At 37.9% G+C, this 16,443-nt stretch overlaps 4 protein-coding genes across 9 annotated transcripts; 2 read left to right on the forward strand and 2 right to left on the reverse strand.

Moving 5' to 3' along the window:
• Positions 1-22: 22 nt before the first annotated feature.
• On the reverse strand, positions 23-2,496 carry snf8 (SNF8 subunit of ESCRT-II). The gene is made up of 8 exons (XM_024284798.2): positions 2,161-2,496; positions 2,012-2,062; positions 1,494-1,632; positions 1,258-1,362; positions 1,036-1,108; positions 784-925; positions 584-658; positions 23-335 (listed from the first exon to the last, which is right to left on the reverse strand). The coding sequence occupies exons 1-8, from the start codon at positions 2,209-2,211 to the stop codon at positions 198-200; spliced, it is 774 nt and encodes a 257-aa protein (XP_024140566.1). The 5' UTR covers positions 2,212-2,496; the 3' UTR covers positions 23-197.
• Positions 2,497-3,078: 582 nt separating this feature from the next.
• Positions 3,079-8,246, forward strand: msl1b (MSL complex subunit 1b). 5 transcript variants are annotated; one of them, XM_024284793.2, is made up of 9 exons: positions 3,079-3,233; positions 3,724-4,405; positions 4,493-4,692; positions 4,781-5,142; positions 5,238-5,326; positions 5,404-5,471; positions 5,592-5,716; positions 6,297-6,369; positions 6,842-8,246. In XM_024284793.2, exons 2-9 carry the CDS (start codon positions 3,794-3,796, stop codon positions 6,930-6,932), a joined length of 1,620 nt encoding a protein of 539 aa, XP_024140561.1. In that variant the 5' UTR covers positions 3,079-3,233; positions 3,724-3,793; the 3' UTR covers positions 6,933-8,246. The 5 variants fall into 5 exon arrangements, with proteins under 5 accessions (XP_024140561.1, XP_024140563.1, XP_024140564.1 ...); XM_024284795.2 differs by having other exon boundaries at positions 5,262-5,326; XM_024284796.2 differs by having other exon boundaries at positions 4,781-5,100.
• Positions 8,247-9,008: 762 nt separating this feature from the next.
• chmp2a (charged multivesicular body protein 2A) lies at positions 9,009-13,746 on the reverse strand. Of its 2 annotated transcripts, none has more exons than XM_024285664.2 (6): positions 13,591-13,744; positions 12,260-12,427; positions 11,999-12,178; positions 11,785-11,915; positions 9,954-10,015; positions 9,009-9,866 (listed from the first exon to the last, which is right to left on the reverse strand). In XM_024285664.2, the coding sequence occupies exons 2-6, from the start codon at positions 12,425-12,427 to the stop codon at positions 9,745-9,747; spliced, it is 663 nt and encodes a 220-aa protein (XP_024141432.1). In that variant the 5' UTR covers positions 13,591-13,744; the 3' UTR covers positions 9,009-9,744. The 2 variants fall into 2 exon arrangements, with proteins under 2 accessions (XP_024141432.1, XP_024141433.1); XM_024285665.2 differs by having other exon boundaries at positions 9,633-9,866; positions 12,260-12,430; positions 13,591-13,746.
• A 206-nt stretch (positions 13,747-13,952) lies between these two features.
• mrm1 (mitochondrial rRNA methyltransferase 1 homolog (S. cerevisiae)) lies at positions 13,953-15,966 on the forward strand. Its single transcript, XM_036217074.1, has 2 exons — positions 13,953-14,624; positions 14,740-15,966. Exon 2 carries the CDS (start codon positions 14,750-14,752, stop codon positions 15,920-15,922), a length of 1,173 nt encoding a protein of 390 aa, XP_036072967.1. The 5' UTR covers positions 13,953-14,624; positions 14,740-14,749; the 3' UTR covers positions 15,923-15,966.
• The last annotated feature ends 477 nt before the right edge of the window (positions 15,967-16,443 follow it).

Below are 16,443 nucleotides of genomic sequence, written 5' to 3' on the forward strand. Positions count from 1 at the left end.
CAAGTCTCAAAGAACACACTGAATCTTTAGAGCAGTCTTTTATTCTGTTTTGATTCAAAGGTACTATCAAAGTCTGTGCTGCAGTAACAGAGGGGAATGTTCATTCCTCTGGTGACAGAAATGTGCTTCACCTCCAGGCACCTTTGTTTACCAATGTCTCTAGTTATGGCGTCCGTTGAGTGACACTGATTTTTTAATCATGGTGTCATCTGGTTGACCTCCTCTGGTGTGACGTCACGAGACGACAGCTCGGAGAAGAGCGCCGGCAGCCAGTATTGAGGCTCCCCGGCAGCCTGTGAGTCCAGCCAAGCCAGGCCTTCCTTTAGCAAGTGATCCTGATTGGAATACACACGCATGAACTTGATAATTGAAGTTTGCATTTATCAAACTGCACTTGATTAACACTATAATAGCAGAACTAGGGTATTTGAATAATTGGAGAAATTATAGGAAAAACAAAGTCTGATATACTTATTTTAATGACAACAAAGCAATTTTCATTATTTTTTTTCCTTAAACCTAAAATGCTAATTTTTCTGGGACTTTTTTCTCCACACTATTAAAGCAGCTTACAATTACTTACCAAGACGTGACATGCTCTTTCCTTCTCCCATTTAAGAACATCCTTGATTTCACTAACAGTAACATATCCTTTTTTCTGCAACATAAATTAATTTAAAAAAATCATTACACCTCCATTCACAAATTTTTCAATAGGCCTCAAATGTAATAAATGGTAGAAAACAGATTATAAATCAAGACAGTGACAACACATTTCCCTACCTCAGCCTGCTGTAGAACTACAGTGTGGTCCATATTGAGCTCTGCTGGAACTGACTGAACAAGGTAGGAACCACCAACAGGAATCATCCCAAAACCACTCCCCATGACTTTTAGTTTTTTTATGGCTCTTATCAAGTCGTCCCTGCGAAGCACAAGTTCTGTCATTCAAAAATTCCTACACACGAATGAAGCCTTAATAACCAACAATGAGATTAAAATGCTTTGACTATAGGAAATCTTAGCACAACTTACTGGCTCACATCTTGAGCATATTTACCGCGTCCCTTCAAAACTCGCTGATGAAGCTCATCTAAAGTTATGAGTCCTGTAAGAACATAGAGATTCAAATTTAACAGCTACAATATTCTGCAATCATGAGGCAGTGGATGTTGATATAATGGACACCAGATATATGCCTGCTTTTGCTTCACTGTTGAGAATGGAAATAATAGTTTATGCAAAAGAGTTACAAACCTCCATTTCTGTGCTTCAGAGCCAGGCAGACTTCAATGATTTGTACACCGAGCTCATAATAGAAATCCCCAACACCAAGCATCTCCGACCAGAATCCTTTTCCAGCTGTGAAGAAAAAGGGGAAACATTTCAATTATGTTGACAGTTAAAAAAAAACACAAGCTTGTATTTCAAAAATTGAACACTGATTTCTGCTCAATTTGGTTAAAGTTGGTTAAAACTGGACAGTTAGTTACAGGCAAGTGGGTCGACACCAATGGTGGCACACATTTCCTGAAACTGGACCCTGAACTGGGAGTTCTTGCGAATCTCTTGTTTATGTTTGCTGGCAAACTCCTCCAGGTTGGACTTGAAGGTCTCCAACTGTTTAGACATCTAACAGAAAAACACAAACCTGTTAGATGAATGAGTGGGGGGTTTATCGTACATTTTCATACAGAAATAATAGTAATTAAAAAAACATACAAGCACGATCTCAAATTTAATTGTAAAGCCATCACTGATATAATATCATTTTAACTACAAAATTCTAAATCTGACAGCCCATGTAAAAAATTAACAACAAGGATTAGAATACTCATCTACAGTAATATTAAGCCAAATTATTGTGTTTATATCATATCACATAAATGAACAGAAAAATATTCTGACTATTTTTAGAAGCAACAGCATAAATGTATTTATTTTTTAACTGATGAAAACCAAGAATATTTTTTTAACCTAGAAATGAAAGAAGTTAAACATTGAACCTCACCTGGACAATCTGGTCTTCTGCTAGAACAGTACCTCTTTCTTTATACTTAGCCTGAAATTACATCAAAATAAAGCATAGTAAGACATTTGATTTATAAACAGAATAGGTACAAATTAATAGTTAAGCTATAAGGGGAGACTATACACTACCTCTGCCAGCTTCTTTTTGGCGATGGCTCCCGCACCAACACCTCTTCGCATATTGGCGATTGAGGTTCTGAAATACAGCAGAACAGTCTCGAAATTTGGAGGAAAAAACCCAGGAGGTAGTCCGTTTTCTGGAGTTCGTGTATCAACAGCAAACGCTGGTGACAAACTGTTTGTTTTTCCCTAATTACTTCCGTTTACGAGTTCCTTCACCAATGAGAATTGTTTTGGTTAACTTCCCTTTTGAATCGTAGTCGTTAGGAGATTCATATTAGCAGAGAATTCTCCGTGCTTTTGCAGTTGTTTAGTCTAATTTCGGGAAGGAAAGGACTATGGACAACAAGGAAGTTAACTTGTTTTTGGAAATGTACACATTCGAAAAATTATAGAGCGCCCCCTATTGTCTTGGCGAGTATAGTATACTGCAATGCGCGTGGAATCAACGTGGAAAAAAGGTTTCCCAAAGTACTGGAAAAGAAAACATAAACATTTCTGTCCAAAAATATGATATATTAGTCCTCTTTTTTCTAATGATATTTATAAAGTAAAACTGGTGTCTTTAAAATCACTTCTTTCATATGTGAGATAATATATTTTGTGCTGTTATTATTATTACTATCATCATTATTATTATTATTATTATTATTATTATTATTATTATTATTATTATTATTATTATTATTATTATTATTATTATTATTATTATTATCTGTTTGTATTACTTCCCTATGATTACTGCATATCAAATTGGATCTAGTTGGCCATATGGGAGGGTTAGCTTGATTTTCCGAAAGAAAATCCAGCTGTTTTCATAATACTTATTTATTTTGTAATTTTTAGAAACCAAGATATCTTCTGAAATTTGTAAAAGCAACTTGGCACTTTCTTGCGTCTTTGGCAACATTACGTCAGCGTTTAGAGTGTTTGTCGCCCCCTATTGGTGTAGCACGATGCAAACCTCCCAAACTAGAAATGGCCATCAAACAAATTACGCATGCGCTGTAGTCTGCGCTTTAAAACTAGTCTAGAGGAGGGAACGGGGAAGCTCTTGCAGGTTGAGTTAAACTATTGCGAAGGTAAGCTAATAAAAAAGAACAGTGTTTTCATGAAACCAAACTAACGTAACATTGAGTTTAAGAACACAGTCGTTACAGGCTTTAGGTTCCCGAAGCGTATTTGTCTTCGAAACTAGCTGGCTAACGTTAGCCAGTTAGCTAGCTGTTATTGTTTTTCATGGTTTCGCGAGACCCAAAATGGAGGAGATGGCTGCTGCTATTGCCAGCGTCCTGCTCAGCCACTCCCGAGTCCTTGATAAAAGCGTTCACTCTAAAATGTCCGCTCATTTTCTCCATTTGTGGCGTCCGTTTTTTTTACGCTGCTAAGCTAAGGTAGTTTAGCGTAAAACGCACCAAAGCGAGAGAATATTGTTGAAGGATTCAAACTTATATTCTTTTGATTGTATTGGAATTTGTTAAAGGTGTGTAATTTTCTTGTTGCTGCAAAGACGGCGTGTTTTTAACATGACGTAACTTTTCAACTATCTCTTGTTTTTTAATCTTATTTTAGGCTTCACGTGGAAAGTAGCTGTGTGTAAATGAACCGTCGAGGAGCTGCAGGATGAGACGCTGTGCTCGTCATGACTCTGAGGTCCACGCTCGTTCTAAATCCTGGATTCAAGACGAGCGCTGACTCAACCGTCTTCGGCAACTCGTTCGTCGGGGTCGCCACCGTGAGTCCCGTGCGCATCAAAAGGGAGTTCGGCGACTTCTCCATCGATGTGCAAGACGTGCAACGGGGAGAGATCCCAAGAAACAGATCCAAGAACTTAGATCCGAATTACATGACAAGCAAAGCTGCCACACCTGCAGAAATAATTCAAGGTGACAAACCTGTGGGGGTATTGTCCCCTGTCATACCAATGGGGGGTGAGGGAACCCCAGTGAAAGGTAAACCCCTCACTGTTGACAGCATGGATAACCCTCAGATGGCTGTGAACAACAACCCAAAGGACGCTGGTGCTGATGATGGCGGGAAGGTGATTGGCCCTGCAATGCTTGGCACCGCTTCCATTGAACTCTCCTCGGAGGGCAAATGGAGGAACATCAGGAAAACCCCTGCCAGTCCACACACACAAGCGAACTGCCTTCGCCAGATCCTCCTCCTTCAACTGGACCTCATAGAACAACAGCAACAACAGCTGCAATCAAAGGATAAGGAGATCGATGAACTAAAGGCAGATAAGGAGACGGTATGTCAGATTTTGCTTGGTTAATAACGTCGGTGTGCCACCTTTACAGACACCATATTTATTTACTTTTTTCTTTTCTTATTGCAGCTTCTTGCACGCATTGAGCGAATGGAACGCCGTCTCCAGCTCACAAGGAAGGATGTTCCACGTGACAAGCGCCTATTTCAGCCTTTGGAACCATGGACCCCCGACAAAGAGGACATCTGGGATCTGGACATTGAGGAAAGTCCACAGCCAAACTCAGCCACACCCCTTTTAATCAGCCGGGGTGGAAAGGGTCAAAAAAGGTACAATAAACCACAACATCCAGAGAATATACAGTTCTCTATTTGTTTTTAGTCTTACTCAACTGTTTTTTTTTCTTTGTGCATCCAGGAAGTCTTGCTTTGGAGATGCAAAAAATCAGAAGTCTCGGGGGAAAAGTGCAAAACTTAGCCCCCAGAAATCTGAAAAAGAATCTGGCTCTCCCAACCAAAGAGAGTTGCGCAGTAAAGAAACTCCAGAGAAGGCTGTCCCAGTGAGGTCAGAGGCAGAAAAGGACAGTTTGCTCCCATGCAAAGAGGAGCCTGAGATGAGCTGCCAGATCGAAGATCTGCCCTACATGTCAACCACAGAGATGTATCTTTGTTGTTGGAACCAACCTCCTGTATCTCCTTTGCATGAGACTTCCCCCAAAAAGGAGGAAGAGGTGGCCAGTGAGTGGACTCCTCATGTAGTACATGATATGCTGATTGTTTGTAAGCCTAACCTATATCCCACCCTCAATCACTTAATCAGATAAATGTCTTCAACACACTCTGGAAATAACCTTTTTTTTTCTTTTCTTCTTTTGGTTGTTTTTCTGTTTGCCTGCCAGTTCCCTCTTGGAGGGAAAACCATATTGAACCTTTAGCTGAGGACCCTGCTTTGGACCCCCCTGAGGTGAGGCACTTTAAAAAGTACATTTTCCCACATTTAAAAGCATTTGTCGATTGATTTTCTTATTTGACTGTGTTTAGCCGCTGGACGACGGCGCATTTTTGAAACGCCACGCAAAGCTGGAGTTGGACGAGAAGAGAAGGAAAAGGTACTCATCAGACATTATTGATCATCATGAATGATGTTCTTTACCGAACAAAGATCTAAAGACTCCAAATATTTTAGAATTTTTTTCTTTTATTTTGCTCACTAATTTGTTGCATTTCAGGTGGGACATTCAGCGCATCAGAGAGCAGCGCATGTTCCAGCGCTTGCAGCAACGAATGAACAGGAAAAAAAATGTCCAGGAGATGGAGCCTGACTTGTCGTCCTTTTATCCCGACACAGAAGACGGTACACCTGCTCAGTTTATGCTCCAACGTACATTAAAGTCCCACTCTGATCATGTTTTGATCTATTGTAAAAGCGTACCTGGTGGTTTTTTAATTATTGATATGCAGTTTCAATAGTAACTCTGAGTGGTGGGCGGGACTGATGGTGCAGAGGAAGCCTGGCACCTCTTCCCATCACCCATCTGTTTATGCCCTCTCCCACTAGCTTACAACCACAACTTATCCAGCTGTACATTTTTGTGCCAGATCAGATGAGGAAAACAAAGTCATTGGTGGATCTATTTGTCTACTGGTGAAGGCATCAGAATGGAGTGGATCATTGAGCTTGTGGCCCGTCCTGCCTATTTTCTTTTACAAATAACGTTCTTTTTCTAACAACATATTTCCATCTGCTCCTGATACCCAACAATTTGAATTACAAAATACTCAGATATGCATTTTCTTTAAATATAGCAGAAAAATACCACAAGAACATGGTAAAAACACAATGTTCATCAGAGTGGGTCTTTAAGACAGAAGTTTATGCAATGTTAAGCAGCGAGAAATGTTGGCTTAACAGATGCTAATTTTCTTTTTTCCAGTTGAAAGCATAATGATCACTCCCTTTTTGCCTGTGGTTGCATTTGGTCGTCCTTTGCCTAAACTCGCACAAGAGTAAGTAAAAGCTGTTTCTTTAAATTCTACTTTATAGAAATTTCAAACTGTTTAAATAAACTCAAAGCAGGATAGTGTTGATGTTCATTTGGAGAAGTGCTTCTGTAAAACTAAATTAATCTAAACGGGTTATTAATGCTAATCACTTAAAAAGAGAATAAATATTGAAGTTTTTATTTGCCAAATTTAAGATAAAAAGCGTTCTGTCATAGAGCAGGCTGCTATGAATTTGACCTCTAGTTAATAAAAAATAAATAAATGGACAAACTCGCTGTGAAGGTTTTTTGGAACAAGATAATCTCAGATAATGACGGCATATTTCAGCTTTGTCTGAGATAAAACTGCTGATAGAATGTGTGACTAAAGTCATTTTTTATCTGATCAGCCTTTTTTCCTCTTTAAATAGATTTTTTGTTTTGTAAGCTTTATGACTAAATTGAAAGTTAATTGATAAAACTTAATTTCTGTTCAGGAATTTTGAGCTGCCTTGGCTGGACGATCGAAGCCGATGCCGCATTGAGGTTCCCAAAAAACACACGCCTCACCGGACCTGCCGAAAGTGAAGCCAGCCCCGGATTAACAGCAAAAAGTTCCAACCCTACATTAGAAAATTCTACCTTTTGTCTCATCTGGGGAAGAGTGGGGCGTGTCACGAGTGTAACACCGGCGTTCTTCAGCCTGTGGGAATCTGGTCTTACCACCTGACCGCCTTCAGACTATTAGGACATAATGGAAAAATGTGTGATGCTGCCAGGTCACTGTTCCCATGCTGGCAGTTGTTGTTCTGGTAGTTGTGCGCGTGTTCCGCAACATGTTCGAGATGTTCAAGCTGTGCCATGACCGATTGATTTTTATCACTCAAAGGTGGAGCTTTTGCCCATTTTGATGCATAATTTACTGGCAGAATGCACAGAGAAGTGTGAATTCGGACTGTGTATCATAAGCAATACAGAGTCGTCTTATGCTTTGATTCTCCCTGCTATGTTAAATTCCAACTAGAACTCGTTTCTTATGGCCTTTACTGTTCACTTGCAAATAAAAAATATATTTTCTTTCAATGTTAATTGTAACATTCTAAGATTTCAACCAGTATGATTACATGATTACACAAAACCCATTTTAGTGTAATGCAACACTTGAAATATTTTATTTTGTTAGAAAATTAGTCAGGGTTAAAAACAAAGATCTGTCCCCCTTTTTTATTTTCTATTTTTGTGCAACTTGCATGTACTCTATATGATTGTTGCAAAAAGTGAAGCTGATCGCATGGCCTCTCATTAGACTTGACAATAAGCTCCATTAATTGGGCTTCAAACCCTACTAATCTATATCTTTAAAGCATGATTTTTGCTGCCAGAACTGCAGCTCCAACAGTCTGCTCATCGATGTTTTTAATCCTAACATGCTAACATTCACTAAATATTTGGCTGTATTTGTTGGTCCCTTTCATTGGCTGATGTTCAAAGGAGACTTTCTAGACGATTAATAAGCTGTGTAGCTGTAGTCTTAGCAATGTTCACCGTACGCTCCTTCAGCGCTGCCGGTTCCAGTCCAGCAGAGACCGATGTCTGCTGGAGTTTGTGGCCGCGTTTGCTCAGCCTGTCCTGCATATGATGCAATGGCTTTCTGCAGCTTTAGGCCTCGAACGGCCGGGCATTTGTTGAGGTTAAGTTTGGAAATACAAAGTGATTTTTTTTTCTTCTCTGTACATAGCTTTCAGAAACAAATGTACATAAAACATGGCTGTTATTTTTTTATTATTTAATGTTGAAAGTGTTGAGTACATTTACAATGGTTCTATGATTGTATGTTGAAAAATGGACAGTTTTGAAACATAAATTCTTTTGGAATAAAATAAATACGTCTATTGAATGTAAGTGGTTTTATTTGTGCAAACTTGATTTTCTACACTTTCTGATTTTTGACTTCAGGACAATTGGCTCTAAACAGATTTCAGTGTTGATTAAATATATTTTTTTATGCATTTATAAAGAAAATAAATGCAGTGATTGTAAAATATTCTAATTTTAACCAACTTTCATCAACATTTGACAAAGAAGTTTGGGAAAACCAGCTTCTAAACTCTTATTCTGAAGATGTTTATAATGGAATACTACTTTTGAAATAAAGGGGTTAACACATATATATATTAACCAAATATCTAAATTCAATTTAAATCAAATAACAGTAAAAATTGAGTAACTATTTTTAATACTTCTTTGATAAAATTATCCTCTAAATTTGTCTGATAAATTTCTCAAGAATTTGAAAATAAAATTGGTTATTTAAAAGCTTAAAAATCTGAGAGTCACTTTTTATTAAGTGTAAATTTCCCAAAATATTAATCAGTTTTTATCATAAAGTTGTGCTATTTTGGACAGTATTGGTTAAATTGTTATTTATGAAGATTTCCAGTAACTAAAATCTGTATTTTCCTAATAGAAGTCCTCTTTTCTCAAATTCTCGCTTGACCTTCGGCACTTTTTGAATCATTCTCACACAAAGGCCACCCTTAAAGTTATTTAGTAAAAATAAAAAAAATAGAATTAGAATTACACTTCTACACACTCTGCTGAAGATTAAGTACAAAAGATGACTAAACATCTCAATCACTCAACAGAAAAAGAACAGAAAGCTCATTTAATGTATATCAAGGGATGTTTATTCAACCAAGAAAAAAGTCAATTTCTCATGAAAAGAAAAAAAAAATGAAAACTGTAAAATTTTGGTGAAAATGCTGATTTTAAAATGTAAAAATCCAGCAAAGTATTTAAATTTCTTTAGAAACAGCTGAATAAACCCGACCCAGTCAAATCTCGTTGGAAGCAGAAACTGCTCTGGTACAGAGGAGCTGCTGATCCAGAGTTTTTAGACATTTTCTTGTCAGCTCGTAGCAAAGAAATCTTAATATCGAGATATTTTAGTGATGATCCAATCATCAAATCTGCCTCATATACAAAATACAACAACACCTCTAAATGTCAATCATATGAAAGGTAACTTTCTTTAATATAACCTGCATTTATTTGGTTTCCTTTAGATATTTTCTCCTTAGTGTTAATTTAAATGATGAAAAAGAATCCTGGTGTCTTGAGGAGTTAGTATTTACACAGACAATAGAAAAATGCTCCAGACTCTTAGGCCATTTGTATGATTTGGCAAAGTCTTAAATGTGACGATGAGCTAGATAAATGGATAAGGACCTTCCTCATGTTTTTCCTTGTTAGGATACCGATACACTTGTGAAAAGAAAACACCTCAAACAGAAAGCCATAAACCTTTATAACAGACGGTTGTTTGTGGCAGTCAGACACTTTTCTCTGGATCTGCGACAACAACCGTGACGATCGAGCTTGTTTTCCAGTTACTGTGCATTCAGTCTCTTCTGAGGTTGTTCAGGCGCTCCTCCAGATCTGCATCGGCATCAGCCAGGGCGGCTTGGGGCTCCGCTTTCTTCCCCCCTGCCACTGACAGGCTCCCCCCAGTACTGGGTAAATCTGAAACGAAAACGTTTGAAACACGCTGGTAAAACAAATGGAAGATGCGCTCGCGTCAGGCGCTGAAGTGAAAGAGGGAATCCTTACTTGACAGTTCATCCGACAAGTTCAGGCCGAGCTCGTCCAGCACTTGGGACACGATAGCATCACTGCACACAAGCGCATAGACTAGTTAGATTAAATACAGAAAATAGGAAAACAAGTCCTGAGAACAGCATCAATAAAGTAAAAAAACCCACATTTTTTTTTAGGTTTTTTCTTCATCAATTGTGTAAAGAAGACCTTTTTATTTTAAGACAATCTAGACATGTTTTAATGAAATTGGCCTTTGTTCCAGTATGTAACCATTATAGAACCCAAAAATGCATGCAACATCCCTAATATATATATATTTAATAAACATTTTTATCTTACTATATGATAGCAATAATGCTTCAATAGGGTTTGGTTTTAGGTAAAATGTGTTGAATTTTTCTAAAAGATATAAAAATGCAGATTGATCAGTGTTGTCTCTTTTAAAAAAGTGAATTTAAAACAAAATTTTTTTTTAGATGATTAGTGACATATCGGTGCCAGTATCGCTGTCACCGATATTTGCATAATTTGACTTTATCCATATCGGCCCATTATGAAAAAAATTCCATTGTTCTGAGTGTTGTTAGAAACATTTGAATACTTGTTTCTAATAGATCCCAGGTACTGGAAAGCTTATGTTTAAAGTCATAGTCGGTAATTCTTCCCACTGTCTTCAGGTTTTCTTTTTGAAGCAGATACATGTTGTTCCTAATAGATCACTGGCACTGGCAAGTTTATGGTTTACACTTGTGTCTAATAGTCAGTAAATTGTCTCAATATTTTCAGATATATTTCTAAAATTTTAAAGTGAGACTTATTCCTATATTCCTTGCTGTATGTTAAAAAGGTCAATACAATGTGATTGTACATTAAAATAAAAGTTGTGGATTTACCATAAAGAAACAAAAAAGGAAATCGAAACTTTGTCTTATTCTTGACCAGGGGTGTCAAACTCAATCGCAAAGGGGCCAAAATCCACAACACACCTTAAGTCGCAGGCTGAACAGGATAAACATTTATTGAACTCGCTAAAACTAAATGTTTAAAACTTTAAAAATGTAACTTTTTAAACGTTACTATGAATAAAAAAAGGCAGGAATATTAATCTAGAATAAATAAACTTAAACCTTAAATCAATTTCAATATTTTACTCTCCATAAAAATATATTTTGTCAAAATTATAAAAGTTAGAAATGAACACTAGATAAAATTGGGCCATTTATATCAAAAAAAATAAAATGATCTGGGGGGCCGTATCACCTTGAAAAAAATGATATCGTCCATCCCTAATATTTTATAATCTTACAACAGTTTCTCAACAAATCTGAAATTCTTACGAGTAATTCTGTCGTTAAACTATTAAACAGTATGGAGTAGCTCCTGTTGAACTTTAGCTGAAATTTCTTTAGTAAAATACTTGAATTGTTCCTAAATTTCACTTTGCAGGACTAAGATGAAGACATAAAAAAAATATATATAAAGATTATGGTCGTAAAATGAAAGAAGCAGCTTCTTAGCCTTTAAAATTAAGTATTTTCAAAAGCTTTTAATATTTAAAATCTGTAAATCTGTTGTGAATGTGTTTGGATAATTCCGTCTATTCCAGGATCAGTGGTAGGAAAACTGCCATTTTTTTTCTCTTTAAAAGACTTCTTAAAATTAAGTTTGACTTTTCTATTTTATTTTTATTTAAATTAAACAAAACACTGAACTTGATGCTTTAGGTTTGGAGGTAAAAAGTTAAATTCTGAAGACAGAATAAACTGTATAACATGAGTTTGCTTATGCCGGTTTAGCACAACTTGTTCAGGAAATTTGAGGTTGAAAGCAGGGATTTGTTTACCTCTCCTCCTCATCATCCTCATCCCCCATGGCGTCATCAATGGCGTCATTCATCATCTCTTCCTTCATGTCCATGAGTTCACTCTGCTTCTCAAACTCCATCATGATCTTCTGGATCTGAGGCAGTTTCAGCTGTGGAACAGGAAACGTTAACCCTCTTCAACACAGAAAGATGAACGGCTTCTTTCTCCCATGCAGTGATGTGACTAACAGACCTGTCTGTTCATGGTGGCCATGGCTTTGGTGACGCCCTTCATGGCCTGCGCCATGCTGTTGTTGGACTTGAGTGTCTGTATTTTTAGACTGACAGCCTGGATGTTCGCTTTCATCATGATGAACTTCTTGATGTAGCGTCTCGTGCGAACCAAGTCCTTAGCCATGATCTTCACTGCATCCTGCAACGATTCAAGTACAAAAAGTTACAACCACGATGCTAAATGAAGCACATAGTGAGCACACCGTTTCCGTCCTCTCACCATTTGTCCTTGTTTGGCCATTTTCTTGATGTCAGCGATAATCTTCTTCTCCTGCTGTTCCAGTTTCATTCGCTCTCGGTCCAGTTCTCTCATGGCTCGATTGAGCGCTCGCTGGTTCTGCCTCAGCATCTCCTCCGGAGTCTTCCTCTTTCCGAACAGAAACTCCATCTGCTTAGAGACGTTAAAAAAGATCAACTAGTGCAATATGATATTGAATATGAAATTTTTTTAAAGAGCAGTAAAATCAGACTTAAAGGGCTGTATAGTCCTACAGTAAGAACACATCAATCTGTTTGAGGCAATTTATTAGTTGAATCGACCTATACCAATAATATAAAACTGTGTTAAAATAAGATAAATCGGAAAATATCATCTGGATTGAAGAACTTTAGGTCTATTTTTTTATAAAATAAAAAGAACCAAGTACCATCACAGCGGACAACACACAAGTGATGTCAGCAAAAAGTGATCAATCCATCATTACAGTCTAATGTGTGGAAACACTTTGAATATTCCAAAGTCATGAGACCATAGTGTTAGAATGTTCTAATAATGTTCCCTTTGGATTATTTTGATATGGAAAAACAACAGTGGTCCGAACTTAATGAAACTAAGATGTGAATGGATTTGACATTAATTCTTGTTTATTTGTATAAATATTTACTTGATTATTTTAAAGAAATATGATGAATCTAGAAAACTATACCTGAACTGTTCAGTTCCAGGTATTTATTTCTGAGTCACACTGGTTTAAGTTTTGGCTATAGATGTCGTGGATCTATTTTAGGTCAGTGGATTGTTCAAAATGAAACATAATCGATTATGAATCAGATCGTCAACTACAATTTATGATATAAATCAAATCCTTGTTAGAATGAAACTCCAACTTTCACGAGATTTTTATGCTTATTTGTTACAACACAGTAATATTGTGATATAATTTTGAGTGTAATATGACAAAGACTGTGGCAAAATGTTCATTTTAACACTAATATTTGGTATAATAATTTAGAAGTTGGATGAGGTTATGAATGTCGAGGTGTGAGAGGAATATGGCGGAAAAACGATTCAGATATTTTCCATCACTTTTGGGGGGAAAAACTAGATTCACTCGCCAAACTATATTAGAAAACAACAACAAATGGAGATCAAACTATGTTCTTTCATATTCTCTATTATTACTCAGCAGTTATATGGACTGCCAAAGGCCCGAAATCTGAAACCAGCCGTGTTATGGGCGGCAGTCCTCCTCCCTTAAATTTTACTCCTTTCATGTCAGCTAACACCCCCTCCACAGACCGAACCCAGACACCCCAGAGCGCCACACTCACCGTGGACCGGGACTAACGATGACCAAAGTAAAAACCCGGAGGATAAACGGCGTTTAAAGTGTCTTCCCGACCTCAAATCCTCTCAGACTTGAACGGTTATTTGTTTTCCTTCTAACACTTCCGTGATGCGATGGTTGCATTTCCGGGAAATGACGTGTTCTTGTACACCACCTGACAAGACGTCAGCTTTCCATGACATCACCACGTTTGATGAAGCGAACAGTATTGGAGATAAACAGGAAATGAGAAACCTTCAAAATAAAGGGTTTCAATGTAAAGGGGGGAAATTAAGATGAAACTCTAAGAAGCTTTTTTTGAGTCCAAATTTTGACCAAAAAATTATTGCCATGCCACTGAAATATCGAAACTATCTATAAATAAATAAATAAAGGAAGTTGTTGAATTTTGGTAGGTTTCAGTGATTTAAAGGTTTCAACTATCAAAAGTGGAAATGTTCATGGTTTTACATATAATAAAAAACGTATTTCTTTATATTTTAATGTTCTTTTAAATCCATGCATATATCAGAATTTATAAAGAATTTGGGGGGTTGTGTGAGCAGACAACTCTGTGCTCAAAAGCAGCAGGAAACTTGGTGTGGTGTTTGCAAGTCCGTGCTTGTTTTTTTAATGTGCAAAATGGGCATGTTCAGTCAACTGGTGAATAAGAAATACCCCAGGGGCAAATGTATGAGTACACTAGTCTCTTTGTTATTATTCCATCAAAAGAAAAAAATGAGTCTTCAAGTATGGAAGTTTTTTAGTTCCATCAGAGGTTAAAAAAATTCAGAATAAAAAAAATCAGTTAAAAAAATTCCAGGAAAAAAATTCAGAGATTAAAAAACTTCATAGTCTGATGGAACTAAAAAAACTTCCATATTCAAGCACCTTATTAAAATACACATCAACATTTTTTTCTTTTCGTCTTTCGTTTCTTTTTTTTCTTCTGGTTTGATTGTTGCGACTTTTAATTTGTAGGAACAGAGGTTCGTCATCCGGTTATATTCATGCACCTTTGTACACATCGGATTCCACGTGAGTAGTTCACGTTAAACGCTACTAACCTGTATCATTCTGAAGATAATTGAGCTCCGTAATCTGTGGATTTAAAAAGTTTATTTCTTGCAGTTTAAATTAGGTCTTTTTCCAGCTTTTGTAAGATGCTGATGTGCAGTTCTACTCATCAACGGAAGTCGCTGCTTGTTTGGTGTAGAAAACTGCACGCGCTGGTGTCAGTGTCCAAGGAGGGCTCTCAAGTTGCCTCCTACCACCGCACCGCTCCTCTCACTATCCCGGGGAAAAGTAGCTGGGAGCCTGCAAAGAGGCAACGCCTCACAGGGTCAAATTCCTCCAGTGGAGTATCTAAGGATAGACACACACGAGAGAGGTCAGCTCAAAGTAAAGCCCTAAAAAATGAAGGGATGCAGAAGCACAATCAAAGGAGGGGAAACGACTTCAAAGTTTCCTCTGAGCTCAGGAAGCTGTGTCTGGATGATTTCCCTGCGGACAGGGAGAAGCAGGTGAGACTCAAGACAACACAAGCCGTGAAGACGGAGCTCTCTGAGATTGTTTTTGGAGTTTCTCCCTGTTTCTTGGCTCTCACTCATGGAAGGAGAAAGGCACGTAGACTGTTTGTAAAAGCTGGTGAGGCCTCTCTGAGAGCATCTGTGTTGAAGGTCTGTGAGGAGGCACATCAGCGAGGTGTGCAAGTGAGTCGGGTGAGCAAAAAGGACCTGGACCGGATGTCCTCTGGAGGAGTACACCAGGGAGTTTGTTTGGAAGCAAGCCCTCTTGGTTATCTTACTGAGGACTGGGCGGTCAGCAGGGGCCCCAGCACCCCTCTGTGGCTTGTCCTGGAAAGAATCCAAGACCCCATGAATCTGGGGGCCATCCTGCGCTCTGCGTACTTCCTTGGCGTGGATCGAGTCATCAGTAGTTTGCAGCACAGCTGCCCGTTGTCTCCAGTGGTGAGCAAGGCCAGCTCAGGCGCCATGGAGTTGATGGGAGTGTATGGATGTGAGAATCTGGAGGAGATGCTGAAGCTAAAGCTGCTGCAGGGCTGGGATGTAGTTGGCACAGTGGGACATCAAGCAGCGGAGTCAAACATCCGTGTCACTCAGTGTTTAGACTTTCAAATAACCAAACCCACGCTGCTTTTGATGGGAGGAGAGGGGGATGGACTGTCGGCGGAGCTGCTCTCGCTGTGCCAAACCTTTCTCTCCATCCCTGCTGGCCAAGATTTGCCCCCCGGCATTGAGTCCCTTAATGTTTCTGTGGCTGCTGGTATCCTGTTACATTCTCTTTTATACTCTAGGAGGTCAACCAGAGGCTGACCACCATGAAATATATTTGCCTGAGTAAAAGGGAAACTTAAGAATAAGTCATTTGTGCCACGGTTTATTTATTTGCATAACCATTCACACTCAGCTGGATCTAGTCTCATAGTAAAAATTCTGTCAAAATTGTTTCCTTTGTACCACTTAAAATACTCCAATTGCAAATTCAAAGCTCTTTTTATTTAAAAGATATATCTAAAAGGCCAAAGCAGAATTCCTCAGAAGAAAAAAGATTTTTTGTTTTGCATGTGTTGACAAAAATAAACTGAAGATTTCTTTTTTTTTTATATATTTCTGTAATTCTTCAAGTGATTTAATGATAAATATCGAGACATGGATATCCTAAAATACAGCTATACTCTATTGTGTAGTTATTACAAGGTAATCATTGTAATATTTACGATACACTTGTGAAGTATGTTGAATACATTTTTACATTTGTTTATTCTTTATTGATAAAAAAACACTTTTTTGAACTCAGGCTCAAATCATTAATCATCATTTATTCAACAGCATTT

This window comes from Oryzias melastigma, linkage group LG19, assembly GCF_002922805.2.
Source record: "Oryzias melastigma strain HK-1 linkage group LG19, ASM292280v2, whole genome shotgun sequence".
Lineage (NCBI taxonomy): Eukaryota > Metazoa > Chordata > Actinopteri > Beloniformes > Adrianichthyidae > Oryzias > Oryzias melastigma.